The sequence below is a fragment of the Carcharhinus amblyrhynchos genome, chromosome 3, assembly GCF_965287045.1.
Source record: "Carcharhinus amblyrhynchos chromosome 3, sCarAmb.v2.hapA, whole genome shotgun sequence".
NCBI lineage: Eukaryota > Metazoa > Chordata > Chondrichthyes > Carcharhiniformes > Carcharhinidae > Carcharhinus > Carcharhinus amblyrhynchos.
In genome coordinates this window covers 5,985,507-6,010,428 of record NC_137326.1, presented here as the reverse complement: position 1 = coordinate 6,010,428, position 24,922 = coordinate 5,985,507, and the positions used below count along the sequence as shown (strand labels likewise).

At 46.6% G+C, this 24,922-nt stretch overlaps 1 protein-coding gene across 2 annotated transcripts in view; it reads right to left on the bottom strand.

Moving 5' to 3' along the window:
* Positions 1-24,922, bottom strand: part of LOC145363348 (plexin-A1-like) — a 506,974-nt gene that overhangs the window by 28,572 nt on the left and 453,480 nt on the right. For both annotated transcript variants that reach the window (XM_080218652.1, XM_080218653.1), the window contains exon 23: positions 10,015-10,081. In XM_080218652.1, coding sequence (XP_080074778.1) covers positions 10,015-10,081 — 67 coding nt within the window. The remainder of the gene's footprint in view (positions 1-10,014; positions 10,082-24,922) is intronic.

Sequence of the window (24,922 nt, the reverse complement as noted above, 5' to 3'; positions counted from 1 at the left end):
ATGGGCACAGTAAGAAGTCACATAACACCAGGTTAAAGTCCAACAGGTTTAATTGGTCACATGAGCTTTCAGAGCGCTGCCAATTACCTGATGAAGGAACAGCGCTCCAAAAGCTCGTGCGACCAAATAAACCTATTGGATTTTAATCTGGTGTTGTGAGACTTCTTACTGAAATTAAATCAACATAGATTAAAAATAATCAGAATATCGCTGATGTTGGAATCTGAAACAAGAACAAGTGGATGCTGGAAAAGCTCAGCAGGTCTGGCAGTATCTGTAGGGAGAGAAAACAGGTTCGATTCCAGGGATGGCGAGACTAATGTATGAGGTCAGATTGACTAGGTTAGGATCGTTTTCACTGGAATTCAGACCAATGAGAGGGAGATCTCACAGAGATTTATAAAATTCTAACAAGACTAAACAGATGCAAGAAGGATATTCCCAATGGTGGGGAGACCAGAACCAGGGGTCACCGTCTGAGGATTCAGGGTAGATCATTTATGATGGAGGTGAGGAGACATTTCTTTGCCCAAAGAGTGGTGAGCCTGTGGAATTCATTACCCCAGGAAGTAGTTGATACCAAAACATTGAATGTATTGAAGAGGATATAGCACTTGGGGCGAATGGGACCAAAGGTTATGGGGAGAAAGCAGGATTAGGCTATTGAGTTGGACAATCAGCAGAGCCAATTTGAAAGGGCAAATGGCCTCTTCCTGCTCCTATCTTCTATGTTTCAATGAGTCCTTTGACTCTTCATCAGAACTGACGAGAGGGAGAATGTGTTCGAGCTGTGAGGGACTGCAAGAAAACAGTAGGAACTTTAAGAACAAATGACCTGGTGTGGCAGAGTGTGGGAGGGGGAGACGGGTTTAGATTGAGGTAATAAATTTAGATTGAATAAAAAGGAGTTTAAAATGGAGGGGAAGGTGACAATCTAAAGTTTCCCAACCCAACACTGAGTCCTGAGGGCCACATCGGAAGATGAGATGCCGCATCTCCATCTTACCCCGGGATTCACCGGGGCAGCAGGCTAAGGACAGACATGTGGACGGGAGATTAAATCAGAGCTCGCAGCTTTAGAGAGATTGTCACTGGCAATCCCGAGGTCCCTGCTCGGTATCACGGGATCGAACCTCACCACAGCAGCCAGTGGAATCAGTAGGTCTGGAATATCATCGTCGCAGTAAGGGCGACTATGACAACTATCACTGACTGTCATGAAAATTCACCTGGGTCGCTAATGAAGGAAGTCTGCTGTCCTTACCCTGACCCTCTACTGCCCTCTGGAGTGGCTGAGCCAACACCCCCATTTGAGGATAATTAGAGATGGTTAACAAATGGGACGGTAACCGAGACGAGAGGAATTTGTCCAATCTCTTTGGGACTGCAGTAAGGATCCTGGGACAATCTTTTCCATGGACAACTTGCTCAGATATTTCAGTAGATGCGCCCTCTCCTCCTGTCCATCCTCACTCTCACAGATAGGAAGATAAACAGAAAGGGGGGTTGGGAGTGGGGATGCAGGAGCAGGAAAGTAAGAGAGCGAGAGGGAGTGTGAGCAGAAAAGGTCGTGGAAGCAGGTACAATAGTGACTTTTAAGGGGTATCTTGACAAATACATGAATAGGATGGGAATAGAGGGATATGGTCCCCGGAAGGGTAGGGGGTTTTAATTCAGTCGGGGCAGCATGGTCAGTGCAGGCTTGGAGGGCTGAAGGGTCTGTTCCTGCGCTGAAATTTTCTTTGTTCTTCTTCTAAAAGTTTAAAGTTTATTTATTAGTGTCACAAGTAGGCTGACATTAACACTGCAATGAAGTTACTTTGAAAATCCCCTAGTCGCCACACTCCGGCGCCTGTTCGGCTACACTGAGGGAGAATTTAGCATCGCCATTACATCTAACCAGCACGTCTTTCAGGCTGTGGGAGAAAACCGGAGCACCCGGAGGAAACCCACGCAGACACGGGGAGAACGTGCACATTCTGCACAGACAGTGACCCATAACAGGAATTGAACCCGGGTCCCTGACACTGTGAGGCAGCAGTGCTAAGCACTGTGCCGCCCTAACCATGCCATGCCAACTGGTTAGGTTGATTGGCCATGCTACATTAACCCTCATGTGAGGGGGACTAGCAAAGTAAATATGTGGGCTTATAGGGTGGGACTGTGGTCTGTGCAGACTCAATGGGCTGAATGGCACTGCAGGGATTCCATTCTAAGGACGGAAGGTGTTACATTGCAAGCTTACATTAGTGAGCCAAAAGTTATTCTCCACAATTATTGCCACAAGAGACGAGCAAACAGCAAACATCTTTCAAAGGCTAACTGGCATCGTTACTGAAGAAAAGACTTTGATGAGCATCAAACAGAAACAAACCAAAGTGGGGGAGGGAACAAATAGTTTGATCGGGAGCAGCCTGGTGATAGAAGCAGGCTTCATATTGTTGACTCATGTTGCAGTGGTGTGATTGTTCTGACGTGCCTCACTCTGTCCCTCCTGCGCTGACTCCAATTGAAAGCACGAACAATCCTTCGCTTACCATATGCTGTTAGCATCTCCTTATCATCTCCCATAATTAAACAGGCAGCTGCTAACGAGCTACAGTACAGATTCTCCACAGCCAGGACCTCCGACACCACGCTTGTCCCAAAAATTATCTTTGATCTGTGAATCTGACTTCATTAAAGTCAGTTGGACAAGGAAGAGGTGGCAGGAGCCGGGAGAACAACTCAGTGTTGTAGCGAGACTGCAAGAAACTACAAAGGGTTGTGAATGAAGCCCAATCCATCACTCAAACCAGCCTCCCATCCATTGACACTGTCTACATTTCCCACTCCGAAAAGCAGCCAGAATAATTAAGGACTCCACGCACCCCGGACATTCTCACCTCTACCTTCTTCAGTCGGGAAAAAGGTACAAAAATCTGAGGTCACGTACCAACCAACTCAAAAGCAGCTTCTTCCCTGCTGCTGTCAGACTTCTGAATGGATCTACCTTGCATTAAGTTGATCTTTCTCTACACCCTAGCTATGACTGTAGATTAGGGGGATTAGCCAGGGGGTGAATACTTGGGGCTACGAGGAACAGGTCTGGGTGGGATGTCCCCTTCGTGACAGATGGATTTTGTGAGGTTTCAAGAATAGAGCCTGGGTGAGATTGTTGCTGGTTGTAGGGATTGTTTCCCTACACCCTAGCTATAACACTGCATTCTGCACCCTCTCGTTTCCTTCTCTATGAACGGTATGCTTTGTCTGTATAGCACACAAGAAACAATACTTCTCACTGTATACTGATACATGTGACAATAATAAATCAAATCAAAATCAAATTAAACACAATGATAAACACAGCATTGGAAAAGCACTAAGTTGGTTGCACACCTTCTGTAAAATGAAAAGCTTCAGCAACATGTCTCTACCTCACAGCAAATATAGATTAATCTCCAGGATACATTGACCAGCAAAAAGCCCAGAAGGAAATTTACAGTGACACAGAATCCCTACAGTACAGAAGGAGGCCATTTGGCCCATTGAGTCCGCGCCATCAACAATCTCACCCAGGCTCTATTCTTGAAACTGCACGAAATCCCTCTGACGTGAAGGGGACATCCCACCCAGGCCTGTTCCTCATAGCCCCAAGTATTCGCCCCCTGGCTAATCCCCCTAACCTACACATCTTGGGACGGTAAGGGCCAATTTAGCATGGGCAATCCACTTAACCCTCACATCTTTGGAGTGTGGGAGGAAACCGGAGGGCCCAGAGGAAACCCACGCAGACACAAAGAGAATGTACAAGCTCCACACAGGCAATTACTCGAGGCCGGGATTCAACCAGGCTCCCTGGTGCTGTGAGGCAGCAGTGCTATCCACTAACCAGTGCTAACCACGCCATAAAGAATCAAATGATGTTAAACTGTAGGTTGGTTTTTTTGAAATGTTGGGGTTTTGCTTGTGGATGGCCACAGGTAGGGGAAAAGGTTGTTTGATGGACCGTAAAGATTCATCCAATCAGGTGACAAGGAGCCCCACCCATTATCCAATCAGCAATGGAAGGAGGGGCAACAGAAGGATGGACATGTGGGCCGGCCAATGGCAGAAGCATGGTGTGATGAAAACTCCAGGAAAAGCACCAATCAGGTTTGGAGAGGCGATGGCCTAACAATATTATCACTAGACTGTTAATCCAGAAACTCAGCTAATGTTCTGGGGACAAGGCAAATAGTGGAATTTGAATTCAATAAAAAAAATCTGGAATTAAGAATCTACTGATGACCATGACACCTTTGTCGCGAGGGGGATTGAATATAAAAGTAGGGAGGTCTTGCTGCAGCTGTATAGGGCATTGGTGAGGCTGCAGCTGGAGTACTGTGTGCAGTTTTGGGCGCCGCACCTGTGCAAGGATATTTTGGCCCTGGAGGGAGTGCAGAGGAGGTTTACTAGGCTGATACCGGAGTTGAGGGGATTGAGCTATGAGGAGAGGCTGAATAAACTAGGCTTGTACTCGTTAGAGTTTAGAAGAATGAGGGGAGATCTCATTGAGACGTATAAGATGATGAATGGGATGGATAGGATAGAGGTGGAGAGACTCTTCCCGCTCAAAAAAGACAGTAGGACTAGGGGGCACAGCCTCAAGATAAAGGGGAGGCGGTTTAGAACGGAGTTGAGGAGGAACTTCTTCACTCAAAGGGTGGTGAATCTCTGGAATTCTCTGCCCGTTGAAGTGGTGGAGGCTGCCTCGCTAAATATTTTTAAGAAGCGGGTTGATGGGTTCTTGATAAGAGAGGGGATTAAGGGTTATGGGGAGAGGGCGGGAAAGTGGAACTGAGCCACAACAGATCAGCCATGATCTTATTGAATGGCGGGGCAGGCTCGAAGGGCTAGATGGCCTACTCCTGCTCCTATTTCTTATGTTCTTATGTTCTTATAAAACCCATCTGGTTCACGGATTTCTCAGTCACTTCATTGCAGTGTGAATGTAAGCCTACCTGTGACTAATAAATAAACTTTAACTTCTGAATTTAATGCCCTTTAGGGAAGGAAATCTGCCGTCCTTACCTGGTCTGGCCTACATGTGACTCCAGACCACGGCAATGAGGTTGACTCTCAACCCTCCTTGGGCAACTAGGGATGGGCAATAAATGTTGGCCAGCCAGCAACACCCATTTTCACAAATAAATAAAAATAATAAAAATGCATAGGGGAATAAAACAGAGAGATTTTCCAGGAAGATCTACCAATCAGTTGAACAAAATATATAAAACAGGAAGGGAAAGAAAAGAAAGATTTGAATGAAACGCCATGGAGGGGTGCTGCCTCTGAACAACATTCGGGCAAATCTATACACAGGTCCAAAGATGTGCAGGTTAGGTTGATTGGCCATGCTAAATTATTCCATAGTGTCGGAGGGATTCGCAGGATAAATAGGTGGTGTTATGGGGATAGGGCCTGGAAGGGATTGTGTCGGTGCAGGCTCAATGGGCTGAATGGCCTCCTTGTGCGCTGTAGGGATTCTGTGATTCTCGGAATTTTACCCAAAATCCTGAGGCAGCTAATCTCGCAGCTCAAAGGAGAGAAGAACCCTTTAATCACGGTTGTTATGGTGACTGAGGCAAGCAGTGCTACGCAGAAACTAGCAAAAGAATTCTTAAAGAAAAATAAATCCATTCTCCTCGCTGAAAACCACATTCCGGAGGGAAAAACATGAAGGGCGCCCGGAAAAATCTTCAGCCTCCCAATTAAGATTCAAAAGTCTGAGGTCACGTATCAACCAACTCAAAAACAGCTTCTTCCCGCTGTTGTCAGGCTTTTGAATGGACCTACCTCGCATTAAGTTGATCTTTCTCTACAACCTAGCTATGGCTGTAACACTACATTCTGCACTCTCTCCTTTCCTTCTCTATGAACAGTATGCTCTGTCTGTATAGTGTGCAAGATGGTGGAATTTGATTCAATAAAAAAGAATCTGGAATTAAGATGACCATGAAACCATTGTCGGGAAAACCCATCTGTTTCACTAATGTCCTTTAGGGAAGGAAATCTGCCGTCCTTACCCGGTCTGGCCTACACGTGACTCCAGAGCCACAGCAATATGGTTGACTCTCAACTGCCCTCCATGGGCAACTAGGGTTGGGCAATAAATGCTGACCAGTCAGCGACACCCATGTCCCGCAAATGAATTAAAAAAAGATGGTCTTTGAAATCAGCAGAGAGATAGAGTATTGAATCATTAGATAAAAACGTGTCAGGAAAAGGAAGGGTTACGGTCTGCACAGACCCACTCACACAGCTAGTGATTTAAAAAGGGAGACAGTGGCCCAATAACTCTCTCACATAAAGCCAGCCTCTCTGTACGCTTCTGGGATGCAATGGCCCTTCATACAAAAGATCGCAGAAGTGTTCATTGCTTTTAGACTAAACGATCCTTCCTTTCCTCTTTGAAATAGGCTTAATGGAAAAAAAACATTGATAATCCAATTTATTCCTTAGAAATTGATGCATTATTTGGATGTACATCCGGCTCTGAAATACCCACGCCTTTGCGCAATCCTATTATTTTATTTATAAAGCAATGGTCACTATCTCCCTGAACATGACTAAAATATACGTTCTTTGGACAGCGCACCGCACTCCGACAAGAGCCTGTCAGCACAGATGCAATTTCTGCTCTTCAACCCATTGACGTTGGCTCTTCCAGGACATAAAAGCGAAGATCCACTTGAGGCATGCATTATTGATGAAGAACTCACTCCAGGGACCTCTGAAAGATCGAATCCCTGATTCTCCAACATGTTCGCTCAGCTCCATCCCTGGGATTACAACACCGAGATATGGAGCTGACATTCAGTCCTTGATCATTAAGTTTTGAACTTCAGGACCCGAATTCCGATTCGTCCCTCACCACCAAATGCACATCCCCCACCCCTCCTCACACCAACAAATAATAATCTTTTGGCTTTTCCTGTTTTACCACTGGCTTGAGGACGGCACAGTGGGTTAGCACTACTGCTTCACAGCACCAGGGACCTGGGTTCCCGGCTTGGGTCACTGTCTATGTGGAGTCTGCACGTTCTCCCTGTATCTACGCGGGTTTCCTGCGGGTGCTCTGGTTTCCTCCCACAGTCCAAAGATGGTGCAGGTTAGGTGGATGGGCTATGCTAAATTGACCCTTAGTGTCAGGGGACTAGCTCGGGTACGGGGATAGAGTGTGGGTGGGATTGTGGTCGGTGCAGACTCGATGGGCCAAATGGTGCACTGTACGATTCTATGATTCTACGAACATTTGAGGCTATCGTGTAAGTGCTGGTAAATGGGATTAGGTAGGTGGTTCTCACATGTCGATGCAAAATTGATGGACCAAAAGGCCTCACCTGCCCTCTGCGATTCTGTGAAGGGACTTAGAGCAGGACAATAGCATTGTCGGCCTCTTCATAGCTGCCCTGAAGCCCCTGGGATTGAATAAAAGAACCATCTCTGGGGCACTTTGTGGCCAGAATTTTACAGACATGCTCATCCCAGGAGGCTCGGAGAACGGCATTCTCCGTTGGCCTGGGGCGGGATCGTACAAACCTCAGGCAGACGTGCCGGTAAAATTCCGCCATGAGATTCCCAAATGCTTTTGCCAACCCTACTTTGATATATTTATCACCTCTTTAAGTGTTCTTCCTTTCACCCCTAGTGGTAGGCAAGAGTTTATGAAGGGATAGAGACGGGGATTAGGTGAGTGGGCAAAAACTTGGCAGATGGAATATAATGTCGGAAAATGTGAAGTGATGCACTTTGGTAGGAAGAATAAAGGGGCTGAATATTGTTTAAATAGAGAAAGACGGCAGAAAGCTGCAGCACTGGTAGCGGGTGTGCGATTTGGGGATCCTTATGCATAAACCACAAAAAGGGAGCATACAAGTGCAGCAGGTAACAGGGAAAGCAAATGGAACAATGGCCTTTATTTCAAAGGGAGTGGAGAATAAAATAAGGAAGTATTGCTAAAACTATGCAAGATACTAGATAGACCAGACCTGGAATATTTTGGTCCTTTTATCAATGGAAATAAATGCTGGCATTAGAGGCAGCCCAGGGAAGGTTCACTAGGTTGATTCTGAGTACGGAGCATTCCATAGAGACAGGCTTATATCCTTTTAAACAGGGTGATTTCTTCCCATCTCAGTCCTGAGACCATGCCCCCACGTTTTAAATTCTCTGACAATCTCTCAGTGTCCACCCTGTCAATCATAGAATCATAGAATCCCTACAGTGCAGGTGAAGGCCATTCAGCCCATTGAATCTGCACCGGCTCTTAAAAAGAGCATCTTACCCACCTCTCCCACCACCTCACAATATCCCCGTAACCCCGAGCATTTACCATGGCTAATCCCCCTAACATAGACATCTTTGGACACTAAGGGGCAATTTAGCATGGCCAATCCACCCAACCTGCACATCTTTGGACAGTGGGAGGAAACCAGAGCACACAAAGGAAACCCATGCAGACACGGGGAGAATGTGCCAACTCCACATAGAAAGTTAAGCATTTTCTGAATCTTGTATGTTTCAATAAGTTCCCCTCATTTTCCTGAACTCCAAAAATAAGTCCAATTTACCCAGCCTCTCACCATAGGGCAACCCTCCCATTCCAGGGACCAGGGCAGCAATGTGGCACAGTGGTTAGCACACTGCTGCCTCACAGCGCCAGGGACCCGGGTTCAATTTCCGACTTAGGTCACTGTCCTTGTGGAGTCTGTACGAACTCCCTGTGCTGTGAGGGTTTCCTCCGGGTGCTCTGGTTTTTTCCCACAGTCCGAAAGACATGCTAGTTAGGTGCATTGGCCATGCTAAATTCTCCCTTAGTGCACCAAAACAGGTGCAGAGTGTGGCGACTAGAGGATTCTCATAGTAACTTCATCGCAGTGTTAATGTAAGCCACATGTGACAACAATAAATAACCTTTAGCTTAGTGAACCTCTGACCATACCACATCCTATCTTAAAAGTAACTGAAAATATTTCAGTCGCAGTTTACTCTCTGATTCCAGCTTCTCGGCCATTTGGCCATTCACACCTATTCTCCCAATAGGCTGCCATTAGCAGCCTTTCCCTTTGTTTCTGTGGCTACGACTCATCTTTCATTCCCTTACCCCTGCAGTGTAAATATCTCCCGCTTTCTATGCCTTTTAGCTTTGACAAAGGGTCATCTGGACTCGAAACGTCAGCTCTTTTCTCCCCTTACAGATGCTGGAGACCTGCTGAGATTTTCCAACATTTTCTCTTTTGGAATACAGTGGAACTCCCACGAAGCACAATGAAAGGAGAACATGCCCCTGCCTACAACAATGGGGATGAAGTAGAAAGGGTCGAGAGCTTCAAGTTTTTAGGTGTCCAGATCACCAACAACCTGGCCTGGTCCCCCCGCCCCATGCCTACACTATAGTTAAGAAAGCCCACCAATGCCTCTACTTTCTCAGAAGACTAAGGAAATTTGGCATGTCAGCTATGACTCTCACCAACTTTTTCAGATGCACCATAGAAAGCATTCTTTCTGGTTGGTATGGGCTCCTGCTCTGCCCAAGACCACAAGAAACTACAAAAGATCATGAATGTAGCCCAATCCATCACGCAAACCAGCCTCCCATCCATTGACTCTGTCTACACTTCCCGCTGCCTTGGCAAAGCAGCCAGCATAATTAAGGACCCCATGGACCTTCTCTCTTCTCTCTTCCACCTTCTTCCTTCAGGAAAGTCTGAGGTCACGTACCAACCAACTCAAGAACAGCTTCTTCCCTAGTGCCATCAGACTTTTGAATGGACTTACCTCACATTAAATTGATCTTTCTCTACACCCTAGCTATGACTGTAACACTACATTCTGCACTCTCTCCTTTCCTTTGCTATGAACGGTATGTTTTGTCTGTATAGCGTGCAAGAAACAATACTTTTCACTGTATGTTAATAAATGTTACAATAATAAATCAAATCATAAATCAAAGTCAGTAACAAGTGAAGATTATAATTGGATCAGTCTTACCTTCAGGAACTTGTACAACAGGAAGGTGAACCAATTTGTCAGCATCTTTTCAGCAACAGACTCTGTCCTGTTTAAAACAATGTTGTAAACATCAATATAAGTATATCAATGCCATTTGTTCAGAGTTCACAGTATAACTACCATCTTCATCATCTCTAGATAACCTGCAAGGATTTAGTTTTATATTAAAGGGGTAAAATCATAGAATCCCTACAGAGCAGAAGGAGGCTATTTGGCCCATCAAGTCTGCACCAATCACAGTCCCACCCAGGCGCTATTCCTATAACCTCATAAATTTACCCTGCTAGTCCTCTGACACTAGGATCAATTTAGCATGGCCTATCAACCTAATCCGCACTTTTTTGGACAGTGGGAGCACCCGGAGGAAACCCATGCAGACATGGGGAGAATGTGCAAACTCTGTACAGACAGTGACCCGAGGCTGGAATTGAACCAGGGTCCCTGGCGCTGTGAGGCAGTAGTGCTAGCCACTGTGTCACCGTGCTGTCCTGTGTCAGAGCTGGTTTTGAATTTATTATTCTAGACTAAGCAGGGCAACGATAGGTCATCTCAAAATTTGTTGTGTCATCCCAGACAACCAATAGGAATTAGGGATTTGGGATGGTTGGAGGGTTCAGTGAGTTGAGAACGGGGGGTTGGGGGTGGGTGGGGGGGATGTCGGAGTTCAGCTATGAGCAAAGACTGGATAAGCTGGGTTTGTTTTCCCTGGAGCAGAGGCTGAGAGGGGATCGGACAGCGGGATACAAAATTAAGAGAGATATAGATAGGGTAGATCGTAAGGATCTTTTTCCCATTGGCAGAGGTGTCTAAGACCCGAGGGCACTGGGTGAAGGTGAGGGGCAAGTGGTTTAGAGGGGATCTGAGGAAAAGGTTTTTTCACCCAGAGGGTGGGGGAAGCAGGAACCCTCACAACATCTAAGCTGTATCTGGACAAGCAGTTAAATCGCCAAGGCATTGGAGGCATAAGTGGGATTAGTGTCAATTGGTATTTGATGGTCAGCATTGACATAAGACCATAAGATAGAGGAGCAGAATTAGGCCATTCAGTCCATTGAGTCTGCTCCGCCATTCAATCATGACTGATATGATCTCATTCCCATTCTCCTGCCTTCTCCCCATAACCCCTGATCCCCTTATTGATCAAGAACCTATCTATCTCTGTCTTAAAGACACTCAATGGCCTGGCCTCCACAGTCCTCTATGAGTTCCACAGATTCACCACCCTCTGGCTGAAGAAATTCCTCCTCATCTAAATTTTAAAGGAGCGTCCCTTCACTCTGAGGTTGTGCCCTCGAGTTCTAGTCTCTCTCATTAGTGGAAACATCCTCTCCACGTCCACTCTATAGTCTCAGTATTCTCTGTAAGTTTCAATTAGAACCCCCCGCCTCATCCTTCTAAACTCCATCAAGTACAGACCCAGTCTCCTCAATGACTCCTCATACGACAAACCCTTCACTCTTGGGATCATTCATGTGACCCCTTCCAAGGCCAGCACATCCTTCCCTCGAAACTGGGTCCCAAAACAGCTCACAATATTCCATGTGGGGGCCTGTTTCTCTTCTGTATCACTCTATGAGACCAGTGAGTTAGGGATAGACCAATCAGAAGTTTAAATTCTCCCTGGATGATACCAGGGAGAGAAGGATTCTCAAATATCGTTCTTCATGTGGATAAGGAACAGAGCCATTGGTGTCCACGGTGGTAGCTCCATTTGACTGATAGATTCTTCTCTAGTACAAGATGATGATGACTGAAGGATACAAGCCACATATTTAGACTGTAGTTTACCAATAACAATTTGCACTTAAATAGTACCTTGAAATAAAAGGTTGCAAGGTGGCCAAAAGCTTGCTCAGGTAGGTTTTAAACAGGAGAGGTGGGGGCAGAGGGGTCAAAGGAAGACATTTCAGTTCTTAGAACGCAGGCACCAGAAGGCACAGCCATCAATAGTCTGGGATACACAAAAGGGGAGGTTGTTGTAGGACTGGAGGAGGTTACAGAGATGGGGTGTTGTAGGACTGGAAGGAGTACAGAGATGGGGGTGTTGTAGGGACTGGGGGAGGTTACAGAGATGGGGTGTTGTAGGACTGGAAGGAGTACAGAGATGGGGGTGTTGTAGGGACTGGGGGAGGTTACAGAGATGGGGTGTTGTAGGACTGGAAGGAGTTCAGAGATGGGGGTGTTGTAGGGACTGGAGGAGGTTACAGAGATGGGAGAGTTGTAAGACTGGGGGAGGTTACAGGGATGGGGGGGCTGAAGGGACTAGAGGAGCTTACAGAGATAAGAAGGTTGGAAGGGCGGCACGGTAGCACAGTGGTTAGCACTGCTGCTTCACAGCTCCAGGGTCCTGGGTTCGATTCCTGGCTCGGGTCACTGTCTGTGTGGAGTTTGCACATTCTCCTCGTGTCTGTGTGGGTTTCCTCTGGGTGCTCCGGTTTCCTCCCACAGTCCAAAGATGTGCGGGTTAGGTTGATTGGCCATACTAAGAAATTGCCCCTTAGTGTCCAGGGATGCGTAGGTTAGAGGGATTAGTGGGTATAATATAAGGGGGTAGGGCCTGGGTGGGATTGTGTTCGGTGCAGACTCGATGGGCCGAAGGGCCTCTTTCTGCACTGTAGAGTTCTATAATCCTACTGCAGGACGTTACAGAGATGGGGGAGGTTGTAGGACTGGAGTGAGTTACAGAAATGGGGGAGGTTGTAGGACTTGAGGAGGTTACAGAGATGGGGGGTTGTAGAACTCAAGGAGGTTATAGAGATGGGGAGTTGTAGGACTGGAGGAGATTACAGCGTTGAAGGTTGTAGGGACTGGAGGAGGTTGCCGGGATGGAGGGGTTGTAGAGACTGCAGGAACTTACGGAGATAGAAAAGTTGTAAGACTGTAGGAGGTCACCAAGATGGGGTGTTGTAGAACTGGAAGGAGTTACAGAGATGAGGGGGTTGTCAGACTGGAGGAGGTTACAGAGATGGGGGTGTTGTAGGGACTAGAGGAAGTTAAGAGTCTCTTAAGGTTAACGTGCGGGTTCAGTCGGCAGTGAGGAAGGCAAATGCAATGAACATAATAAGAAATAGGAGCAGGAGTAGGCCATCCAGCCCTTCGAGCCTGCCCCGCCATTCAATAAGATCATGGCTGATCTGTCGCTGCTCAGTTCCACTTTCCCGCCCTCTCCCCATAACCCTTAATCCCCTCTCCTATCAAAAACCCATCAACCCGCGTCTTAAAAATATTTAGCGAGGCAGCCTCCACCACTTCAACGGGCAGAGAATTCCAGAGATTCACCACCCTTTGAGTGAAGAAGTTCCTCCTCAACTCTGTTCTAAACCGCCTCCCTTTTATCTTGAGGCTGTGCCCCCTAGTCCTACTGTCTTTTTTGAGCGGGAAGAGTCTCTCCACCTCTATCCTATCCATCCCATTCATCATCTTATACATCTCAACGAGATCTCCCCTCATTCTTCTAAACTCTAACGAGTACAAGCCCAGTTTATTCAGCCTCTCCTCATAGCTCAACCCCCTCAACTCCGGTATCAGCCTAGTAAACCTCCTCTGCACTCCCTCCAAGGCCAAAATATCTTTGCGCAGGTGCGGCGCCCAAAACTGCACACAGTACTCCAGCTGTGGCCTCACCAATGCCCTATACAGCTGCAGCAAGACCTCCCTACTTTTATATTCAATCCCCCTCGCTATGAAGGCCAACATCTCATTCGCCTTCCTGACCACCTGCTGCACCTGCAAGCTGGGTTTTTGCGACTCATGCACAAGGACCCCGAGGTCCCTCTGCACCGTCGCCTGCTGCAGTTTTTTGCCCCGTAAGTAATACTCCTTCCTACCATTCTTCCTACCAAAGTGGACCACCTCACACTTGCCAACATTAAATTCCATTTGCCATTTCCTGGCCCATTCGCCCAGCCTATCTAGATCCTTCTGTAGACTCTCCACACCCTCCGCACAATTTGCCGTTCCCCCAATCTTGGTGTCATCAGCAAATTTCGACACCCTACACTCGGTTCCCTCCTCCAGATCATCTATATAAATGGTAAAAAGCTGAGGCTCCAGCACCGACCCCTGGGGCACTCCACTAGTCACCATCCGCCAATCCGAATAGCACCCGTTGACCCCCACTCTCTGCCTCCTATTTGACAACCAATCCTAATGTTAGCATTCATATCGAGAGGGCTAGAATACAAGAGCAGGGATGTACTTCTGAGGCTGTATAAGGCTCTGGTCAGACCCCATTTGGTGTATTATGAGCAGTTTTGGGCCCCATATCTAAGGAAGGACGTGCTGGCTTTGGAAAGAGTCCAGAGGAGGTTCACAAGAATGAAGAGCTTGTCGTATGAGGAACGGTTGAGGATTCTGAGTTTGTACTCATTGGAGTTTAGAAGGATGAGGGGGATCTTACTTAAACTTACAGAATACTGCGAGGCCTGGATAGAGTGGACGTGGAGAGGATGTTTCCACTAGTAGGAAAAACTAGAACCAGAGGGCACAGCCTCAGGCTAAAGGGACGATCCTTTAAAACAGAGATGAGGAGGAATTTCTTCAGCCAGAGAGTGGGGAATCTGTGGAACCCTCTGATGCGGAGGGCTGTGAAGACCAGGTCATTGAATGTCTTTAAGACGGAGATAGATAGGTCTTGATTTATAAGGGGATCAGGGGTTATAGGGAAAAGACAGGAGAATGGGTTTGAGAAAAATATCAGCCATGATTGAATGGCGGAGCAGAGTCGATGGGCCGAGCGGCCTAATTCTGCCCCTATGTCTTATGGTCTTATAGAGATGCCGGGGGGCGGGGGGGTTATAGAACTGGAGGAAGGTACAGAGATAGAGAGGTTTGTAGGGGACTGGAGGAGTTTACAGAGATAGGGAGGGTTGCAGGGGACTGGTGGAGGTTACAGAGATGGGGGGGTTGTAGGACAAGAGGAAGGTGCAGAGATGGGAGGGTTGTTGGGACTGGAGGAGGTTACAGAAATGGGGATTGTAGGGACTTGAGGAGGTTACAGAAATGGGGGGTTGTAGGACAGGAGGAAGATACAGAAGTGGGAGAGTTTTCAGGACTGGAGGAGGTTACGGAGATGGGAGGGAATCGGGACTGGAGGAGGTTACAGAGATGGGGAGGTTGTAGGGACTGGAGGAGGTGACAGAGATGGGGGTTATAGGATTGGAGGAGGAGGAGGTTACAGCGATTGGTGGGTTTGTAGGGAGTGGAGGAGTTTACAGAGAATGGAGGGGTGTAGGGAGTGGAGGAGGTGACAGAGATGGGGAGGTTGTAGGGACTGGAGGAGGTGACAGAGATAGGGGGTTATAGGATTGGAGGAGGAGGAGGTTACAGCGATTTGGGGGGGTTTGTAGGAAGTGGAGGAGTTTACAGAGATCGGGAGGTTGCAGGGAGTGAAGGGGGTTACAGAGATAGAGGGTGAAAGGATTGGAGGAGGTTACAGAGATTGGGGGGTTTGTAGGGAGTGGAGGAGGTTATAGAAATTTGGGAGAGGGGTATGGGGAAATTTGAAAAGAAGAACTTTCTTTAGACGACTGGATCTTTCAGCAACTCTGTCTCACCAGGAACTGCGTCTCCCAATATTCCACAGGGATATTAGAAATAAGAACATGTCAAAGCTACACAACACAGAGAGTACACGTCCAAATCTGTCTCAATCATACTCAGTTTGAAAGTATAGGGATTTGAACTCACATCTTAGCTGGGATCCTGTCTCCACTTCTCCAACCTAACTGTCTCTTAACTCAGACTCTCTCTCAACATTTACCAATTAATTAAATCCCCAAAGTCACAAGCACACAAGACAGATTCACCTTGTGCTGGCATTTTCTCTCTATAATTGGAACTATATTTTTAAAACAAACATTGCTGGAACAGCAGTCTTGACATGTCAACCAAATGAACCTATCTTCTTCTCTGAGCTAATCTCTGCACTTTACTAGAGGGATGTGAGCACTGGGAAATGGAACAAGCTGTCCATTTCAAAACCTGCTGTCCCCATCAAACATTCCCAGGATAGCTACAGCACGGGGTTAGATACAGAGAAAAGCTCCCTCTACATTGTCCCCCATCAAACACTCCCAGGACAGGTACAGCATGGGGTTAGATACAGAGTAAAGCTCCCTCTACACTGTCCCCATCAAACACTCCCAGGACAGGTACAGCACGGGGTTAGATACAGAGTAAAGCTCCCTCTACACTGTCCCCGCATCAAACACTCCCAGGACAGGTACAGCACGGGGTTAGATACAGAGTAAAGCTCCCTCTACACTGTCCCCGCATCAAACACTCCCAGGACAGGTACAGCACAGGGTTAGATACAGAGTAAAGCTCCCTCTACACTGTTCCCATCAAACACTCCCAGGACAGGTACAGCACGGGGTTAGATACAGAGTAAAGCTCCCTCTACACTGTCCCCGCATCAAACACTCCCAGGACAGGGGCAGCACGGGGTTAGGTACAGAGTAAAGCTCCCTCTACACTGTCCCCCATCAAACACTCCCAGGACAGGTACAGCATGGGGTTAGATACAGAGTAAAGCTCCCTCTACACTGTCCCCCATCAAACACTCCCAGGACAGGTACAGCATGGGGTTAGATACAGAGTAAATCTCCCTCTACACTGTCCCCATCAAACACTCCCAGGACAGCTTAGTTAGACCACATTTGGAGTACTGCGTCCAGTTCTGGTCACCTTACTACCGGAAGGACGTGGAGACTCTGGAGAGGGTGCAGAGGAGGTTTACCAGGATGTTGCCTGGCATGGAGGGACTGAGTTACGAGGAAAGGTTGGAGAAACTGGGACGTTTCTCCTTGGAAAGACGGAGATTGAGAGGAGACATGATAGAGGTATATAAGATACTGAAGGGAATAGATAGAGTCAATAGTGAGAGACTGCTCCCTAGATTGGGTACAATTACGAGAGGTCATGATCTAAGGGTGAGGGGGGAGAAGTATAATTTGGATGTGAGAGGAAGGTTCTTCACGCAGAGGGACGTGGGGGTATGGAACGCGCTACCGAGTAGGGTGGTGGAGGCAGGAACGTTGGACTCGTTTAAGGTTTACTTAGATAGACACATGAGCGAAACGAGGATGGAGGGTTATAGTAGGGGGTATTAAATAGGGTCAGAGCCTCGGGAGACACCAGAAATGCAGACTTGTATGTTAACGTTTTTGTCTTTTTATTCCGCAGGTGGAGGTCCACCTTGTTGTCAAACGAGGGGCATGCACACGGTGGGTCGTGCGTGGGCTGCTCTTGGAGGTTTCGAGAGTGGCCTAGTACTTCGTGTCGGTGTGTGTGCTTGATCCTGGACCGGTAGACGGGCGCCGCAACAGCTCAGTGACTAGCACTGCTGGCTGTGCAGATACATGGATTTGGGCCTGTGTCTGTGGGAGTTTGCGCATTCTCCCTGTGGTTGCGTGGGTTTCCTCCGGGCGCTCCGGTTTCCTCCCACACCCCAAAGATGTGCTCTTAGGCTGATTGGTTTACCAAATTGACACTATTCTCCCCTGAATCTGGCTGAGTTAGGAGTTCCAGTCGTAGACACGCAGGGTAGAATAGGTGTAGGAGGATGCGGCGGCGCAGGCTCGTTGGGCCGAAGGGCCTGTTTCCCGTGCTGGGTTGTTCTTTGTTCTTTGTTCTAGGTACAGCACGGGGTTAAACACAGAGTAAAGCTCCCTCCACACTGTCCCCCATCAAACACTCCCAGGACAGGTACAGCACGGGGTTAGATACAGAGTAAAGCTCCCTCCACACTGTCCCCCATCAAACACTCCCAGGACAGGTACAGCACGGGGTTAGATACAGAGTAAAGCTTCCTCCACACTGTCCCCCATCAAACCCTCCCAGGACAGGTACAGCATGGGGTTAGATACAGAGTAAAGCTCCCTCTACACTGTCCCCCATCAAACACTCCCAGATCATTGTCAGTTGTGAAGCTCTCTTCTCCAGCACATTAGTATGCTTTCGCTTCAGCTTCAGAGGAAATTCTTTACTGTAATATTTTGCACATTGTGGCAAATAGCAGGACTGCCTTGGGCTGTAGATTTACACTATCTGAGCTTGACATCTGCTTACAAATCTCTCAATCGGCTGCAGAAAAATGAGTGCGCTCCTGACAACTCTGCGCTGGAATTTAATCCAGGTCTTCTGAGGTGAAAGGCAGCTGTTAAAGAACTGCTCACCCTACAAAGCCAGAAACCGAAGAACAATGATCGAGAAAATGTAAATTTATAAACCTTAGATGATCCTTGTGTTAAATCATTGAATCAGAAACGCTCAAATGAATCGCATTAAAACTAAAGTACTTTGCAGCAGACAAAAACAAAAGGGAGAAAGAGTAAGAAAGAAAGAGACTGAAAGAGAAAGAGAGAAAGGGAAAGTGACAGAGTGAGAGAGATAGTGTTCATGTCCAATGGCTAGTCCCTTCAAAGTGGACGGCAATCTTTTAAGCAAATACTGAATTCCAATTAAAATCTACCAATTAAGTTAATTATCCAACTTAATACATAAATCATCCAAAACGTCACCTCAGATCTGACTACACTTCAACAGTGTTGCATGATAATGACCTTGGGAACATCCCTGCAATGTAATTAAAATATTCCTTGATTATCAATGCTTATTAATTTTAATTTGTTAACAGCTCTTGTAAAGACCAAGAGGGAGCATGAGAGAAAGAGAGCAAGAGAGAGAAAGAATGAGAGGGAGAATGAGAGAGAGAGCAAGGGAGGGAAAGCAAGAGAGAGAGCGATAGAGAGAGAGAGCAAGAGAGAGGAAAAGAGAGACAGCTGGAGAGCAAGAGAGTGAGAAAGAGAAAGGGAGAGAGAGAGCGAGAGAGAGAATGAGAGAGAGCAAGAGAGAGACAGCAAGAGAGAGAGCGAGTGGAAGAGCGAGAGGGAGAGGGAGAGCGAGAGAGAGCAAGAAAAAGAGAGAGAGAGCGAGAGGGAGAGCAAGAGAGAGAGAGAGAGTGAGGGAAAGCAGGGAAAGCAAGGGAGAGTGAGAGAGGACGTCAGAGAGAACGTGAGGGAGAACATAAGAGAGAGAGTGAGAGTGAGAAAGAACGAAAGAGAATGAGAGAGCGAGGCGAACAAGAGAACAAGGAAGTGTGACGGAAAGTAAGAGAGAAAGAGAGAGCAAGAGCGAGAGACACAGCAAGATAAGAGTGAGACAGAATGCAAGCAAGAGAGAGCAAGAGGGAGAGCGGGTGAGAGAAAGAGCAAGGGAGAGTGAGAGAGAGGAAGACAGAGAGCGAGAGGGAGAGAGAGCAAGAGGGAGAGTGAGAGAGAGAGCGGGAGAGGGAGACCGAGAGCGGGAGAGAGCAAGAGAGAAGGCAAGAGAGAGAGAGCACGAGGGAGAGCCGGGACAGCAAGGGAGAGTGAGAGAACATCAGAGAGAACGTGAGAGAGAACATAAGAGAGAACATAAGAGAGAGAGAGCGAGGATGAGAACGAAACAGAATGAGAGAGCGAGGCGAACGAGAGAACAAGAGAATAAGGAAGTGTGAGGGAAAGTAAGAGAGAAAGAGAGAGCAAGAGAGAGAAAAACACAGCAAGATAGAGTGAGACAGAATGCAAGCAAGAGAGAGCGAGAGGGAGAGTGAGTGACAGAAAGAGGAAGGGAGAGTGAGAGAGAGCAAGAGAGAGCAAGGGAGAGTGAGAGAGAGCAAGGGAGAGCAAGGGAGAGTGAGAGAGAGCAAGAGAATGCAAGTGCACAAGAGAGAATGAGAGCAAGAGAGCATGTGAGAGCGAACAAAAGAGAGGGTGAAAGAGAGAGCAAGCCGCTGTTTTGTTGTCTGAAACTTGGTTTGGAGCTAAGAGGCAACAAATCTGGGAGGAGGCGAGAGGTGAGGCTTGGAGTCTGGGCCACTGAATTTATTCAAGGCAGAGGTAGCCATATTTTTGATAGTCAAAGGAGCCAAGGTTTGCAGGGGGAAGACGGCAGAGTGGAATTACAACACCATCAAATCAGCCAGGATCTTGTTGAATAGCAGAGTAACGATCGAAGGGTTGAATGATCTCCTCCTGTTTCTAAATCCCATGTCCCTCAGTCTGAAATCTTTCTTGGTTGCTATTGGTGTTGGGTTTTTGTACTTTCAGGCTCCAAAATGTGGTCAGCAATTACCCTGAGGACAGACACAACCTTAGATCCAGATTAAGGCTCATTTCACTCTGACCTAGCATCAGTTCTCATTCTCAACCTCAAAAATATTCCATCCACTGCTGCCACACTTACTCCATTCCCACTCTAACATGTTGGATTTCCACACCATTGTTTCTCAGAGTGAGACAGCCAGATTCAGAGCAATTTGCATTGATTCTACAGCATAGAACCAGGCCATTGAATCCATCTAGTCCATACTGTCCACGCAATGCTCCTCTGCATTCCCCCTCCCTATTAATATATTCTTCCCTGTCATGTTTTTATTCACGGAGACTATTCCAGTGTTAGCGAGTCCCACAGCCGAAAGACATATCTCCAGAATTCCCTATCGGATTGAATGGTATCTTTGATCGAGCCATCCATTGGTCCCTACCTGGAGTTATTTCTCCTTTTTCCAATTTGTGGGTACATGGTGGCACAGTGGTTAGCACTGCTGCCTCACAGCGCCAGGGACCTGGGTTCAGTTCCCGGTTTGGGTGACTGTCTGTGTGGAGTTTACACATTCTCCCTGTGTCTGCGTGGGTTTCCTCCGGGTGCTCCGGTTTCCTCCCACAGTCCGAAAGACGTGCTGATTAGAGTGCTTTGACCATGCTAAATTCTCCCTCTGTGTACCCGAACAGACGCCGGAGTGTGGCGACTAGGGGATTTTTACAGTAACTTCATTGCAGTGTTAATGTAAGCTTACTCATGACACTAATATCCAAATTTGAAAGGAGATATTGCGGGGGTGGTGGGACTGGGTTGGCGGGCATGCTGGAGATCTTACATTCTGCTCACACGCTGAAGAGGTAACAAGGAAATTCTCACTCTGAATGCATTGGACCGGCATTAATAATACTGGGGTCTAATACCTCACCAGCAAATACACACTGTTTTCACTGCATGTATCTGCTCTCCCCAGCCCCAGAAAGGTGGACATCCCAGTCTCTCACCCAACCCCAACCGCAGCAGCGTCAGGTATTACATTTGCTCTGCTGGCAACATTAATTAATATTTAAACAACGCTGCACATTACCAAAAGCATTTTCGCACCACTTGAGAATTCACTTCACAAATCCATTTGACCGAACCGCAGCAGGAAAGGACAAGCGCCGTATTACATGGTTCGCATACAACAACAGCATCCTGCATGCAGGTAGCGCCAGTGTGGTTGCAAAGTGCCCAAGGTGCTTCTCGGGTCCAATTATAAACAATTTGGGCTGGAGTATAGAACAGTGAGAAGTCTCACAACACCAGGTTAAAGTCCAGCAGGTTTATGTGCAAGGTTCTGATCGAGGTATATAAAATTCTAAAAGGGATTGGTAAAGTAAATGTAGACCAAATGTTCCCTCATATGGGGCAATCTAGAACAAGAGGTCACAGGTAAAGGCTGAGAAAGGCGGTAGATTTAAAATTGGGATGAGGAGGTGGTGAATTTGTGGAACTCGCTGCCCCATAGTGCAGTGGCATCCGAATCATTCAGTAGTTTCGAGAAGAAGCCAGATATATTTCTAGTTTTAAAAACAGACAGGGGATTATGGGGAACATGTGGGCAGGTGGATTTGAGACCAGGGAGAGATCAGCCATGATCTGACTGAATGGCGGAGCAGGCTTGAAAGGCTGAATTTCTGCTTCTAATTCCTATGTTCCTACTATCAAACATAAATTCATCACAGAGCCACTTGAGGAGATATGAGGGCCAGAAGACCATAATCTAATACAAAAATGAAGGTTCGAAGTGACAGAGAACTGTAGGAGCATGAAAATTCCTCAACCAATTCATCAGATTATCTCAGAAGGGCCAAATGGCCTATCCCTCTTCTAGTTTCCACACTTAGTTGCTAACTGTATTTAGAGTGGTATTTAAGTCTGTAAGAGGAATATTGCTTGCTTGGAACTGAAAGAGTGCTAAGTTAGAAATTAAAGTTGCTTCTTTGTCATTTTAAAATATTGTTCAACTGTTCATAGTTAAACTGCTTCATTTGTTATGAGTTATACTTAAGCTATGTTATTAAATAAAGTTTATTTCACTATAAAAGTTCTCAACTTTGTCAATGGAATAATTCTTGGAAGGAAGTACCCTTTCCCCACATTTATGCTAAAAGTGAAAGATTGTTGGGGTCGAGATTGGCTGCAAAATATACCTTGAGATTCTGGCCTGGGATCCGAACAATCCTATAGATGATCCTAATTTTTTCATGGGATGCGGGCATCGCTGGCTGGACCAGCATTTGTTGCATATCTCCAATTGTCCTTGAACTGAGCGGTTTGACAAGTCATTTCAGAAGCATTTTAAGAATCAACCGGAACTGGAGTCAAATGTAGGCCAGACTGGGTAAGGACGGCAGCGAACCAGCTTGGATTCATGGACATTGTTAGCATTTTAATCCCAGATTTTGTTATTGAACTCAAATTTCACCATCTGCTATGGTGAGATTCAAACTTGAGTCCTCAGATCATCACCCAGGATCTCTGGATTACTAGTCTAGTGACAGTACCATTACGCCATCACCTCTCCTGGGATGAAACAATCCACAAAATACAAGTTCAACTTTAGCAGCACCATGCAGTATTGTTAGTTTATCAAGAAAATGTCCACTTAGTTATTTCTAACGCTGTGCAGATGTCAACACTGATTGTAATGACTGTCTCAGCCCTCATCAACATGTTTAGCACATCCCACCTTAGGGACATGGTGACAGTAAACTTACGTTAACCACATCATCACATAGCCCTGTCAATCACTCTAATCCGAAATCTTGGGGAAACCTAAGTAAACAAAAGTCCATTAGCTCTACTTAAAATTGACACTTGCAAAGTTGAAATGAACTATTAACCTGTTCTCCCTCCAGACATACCGACTGCCTGATGGGTGAAACTAAGGGCATGGCCTCAAAATAAGGGTGGTGGGGGGGGAGGCAAGGAGCAGATTTAGGACTGAATTGAGGAGGAACTTCTTCACATAAAGGGTTGTGAATCTGTGGAATTTCCCTGCCCAGTGAAGCAGTTGAGGCTACCTCATTGAATGTTTTTTAAGGCACCAATCGATACATTTTTGAACAGTAAAGGAATTAAGGGTCATGGTGAGCGGATGGGTAAATGGAGCTGGGTTTATGAAAAGATCAGTCATGATCTTACTGAATGGCGGAGCTGGCTTAGGGGGTCAGATGGCCTACTCCTGCTCCTAGTTCTTACGTTCTTATATTTGGGAAAGGACTTAATACTTGCACCAGATAAACTGCACAAAATCTGCCTAGGTGCTTGGTATTATTCAATATAATAACTTCACATGAGAGGTGTAATTGGATTCCATTCTATTAGTGATCTCACATTAAATGACTCCTGAGCAACAAAGTTGAACGAATGGACTACAAAGGGCTGCATTGTCAGTGAGATGTGGTAGAGCCCTCAGGTGTCTCTGTGCATGACAAATTTTAAGAAGTGAGCAGATAACTATGTTTTTCTTTAATCAGCAAGTCTAAAGACTCTGCTAGTTACTGATTCTCACTACAATATATTTTCAATGTCTATTTCGTGACACAAGTTGATTAGGATGTGTCATTCCTCAAAAAACTCAAAAGCACCAAGACAGACTGAGATAATAGGTAAGTACAGAAAAGGACAAGATTGAAATCAATGGAAAAAAACTCAAGAGAATCATGTGCACTGCAAAACAGGCTACCGATTCATTATAAATCCATTACACACTCCTGCTCCGACAATTTCAGCCCACAAAGCCTGCTCACTAAACTTCCATTTGCAACAGAGAAAAACAGAACTCCAGCCGTGATCCCATTCTGTGTTTGAAAGGTAATTATGGATGACAAAGACCATCTAATCCAGGTCACCTCATCCATCAAGATTGATGTATGAACATAGGCGTAGGAATGGGCCATTCAGCCCCTCAAGCCTACTCCCTCATTTGACAACATTCCCTACATTATACCAGTGACTACAACTCAGAAGTATCAAGTTGGCTGTAAAGCTATTTGGTATACTGTGAAAGGAACGATATAAATGTAGGTTTATAATCTTTCTTTCATTACACCTGCATGCAGTAGGTAGTGACTGTCACAATGACGAAATTGGAGGACTGATGCTCATAGAATCATAGAATCCCTACAGTGCAGAAAGAGGCCATTCAGCCCATTGAGCCTGCATTGACAACAATCCCACCCACAGGTTCTATCCCCATAACCCCACGTATTCATCCTGCTAATCTCCCTGATACTAAGGGGCAATTTAGCATGGCCAATCAACCAAACCCGCACATTTCTGCAGTGTGGGAGGAAACCAGAGCACCCACAGGTAACCCACCCAGACACGGGGAGAATGTGCAGACTCTACAAGGACAATCACCTAAGCTGGGAATTGATCCCTGGCACTGTGCGAGAGTAGTGGGCGGCAGTAGTGGGGTGGCACAATGGTTAACACTGCTGCCTCACAGCGCCATGGAAACAGGTTCAATTCCAGCTTCGGATCAGTGTGGAGTTTGCACATTCTCTCTGTGTATGCATGGGTTTCCTCCGGGAGCTCCAGTTTCCTCTCACAGTCCAAAGTTGTGTGTGTTCAGTGGATTGGCCATGCTAAATTGACCCTAGTTCCAGGGATTAGCTAGAGTAAATGCATGGGGTTAAGGGAATGGGGCCTGGATTGTGGTCAGTGCAGACTTGATGGGCCGAGTGTCCTCCTTCTGTACTGGCGGGATTCTATGATTCCAACCACTATGTCACCAAGCCACCCTCTAAGGGTG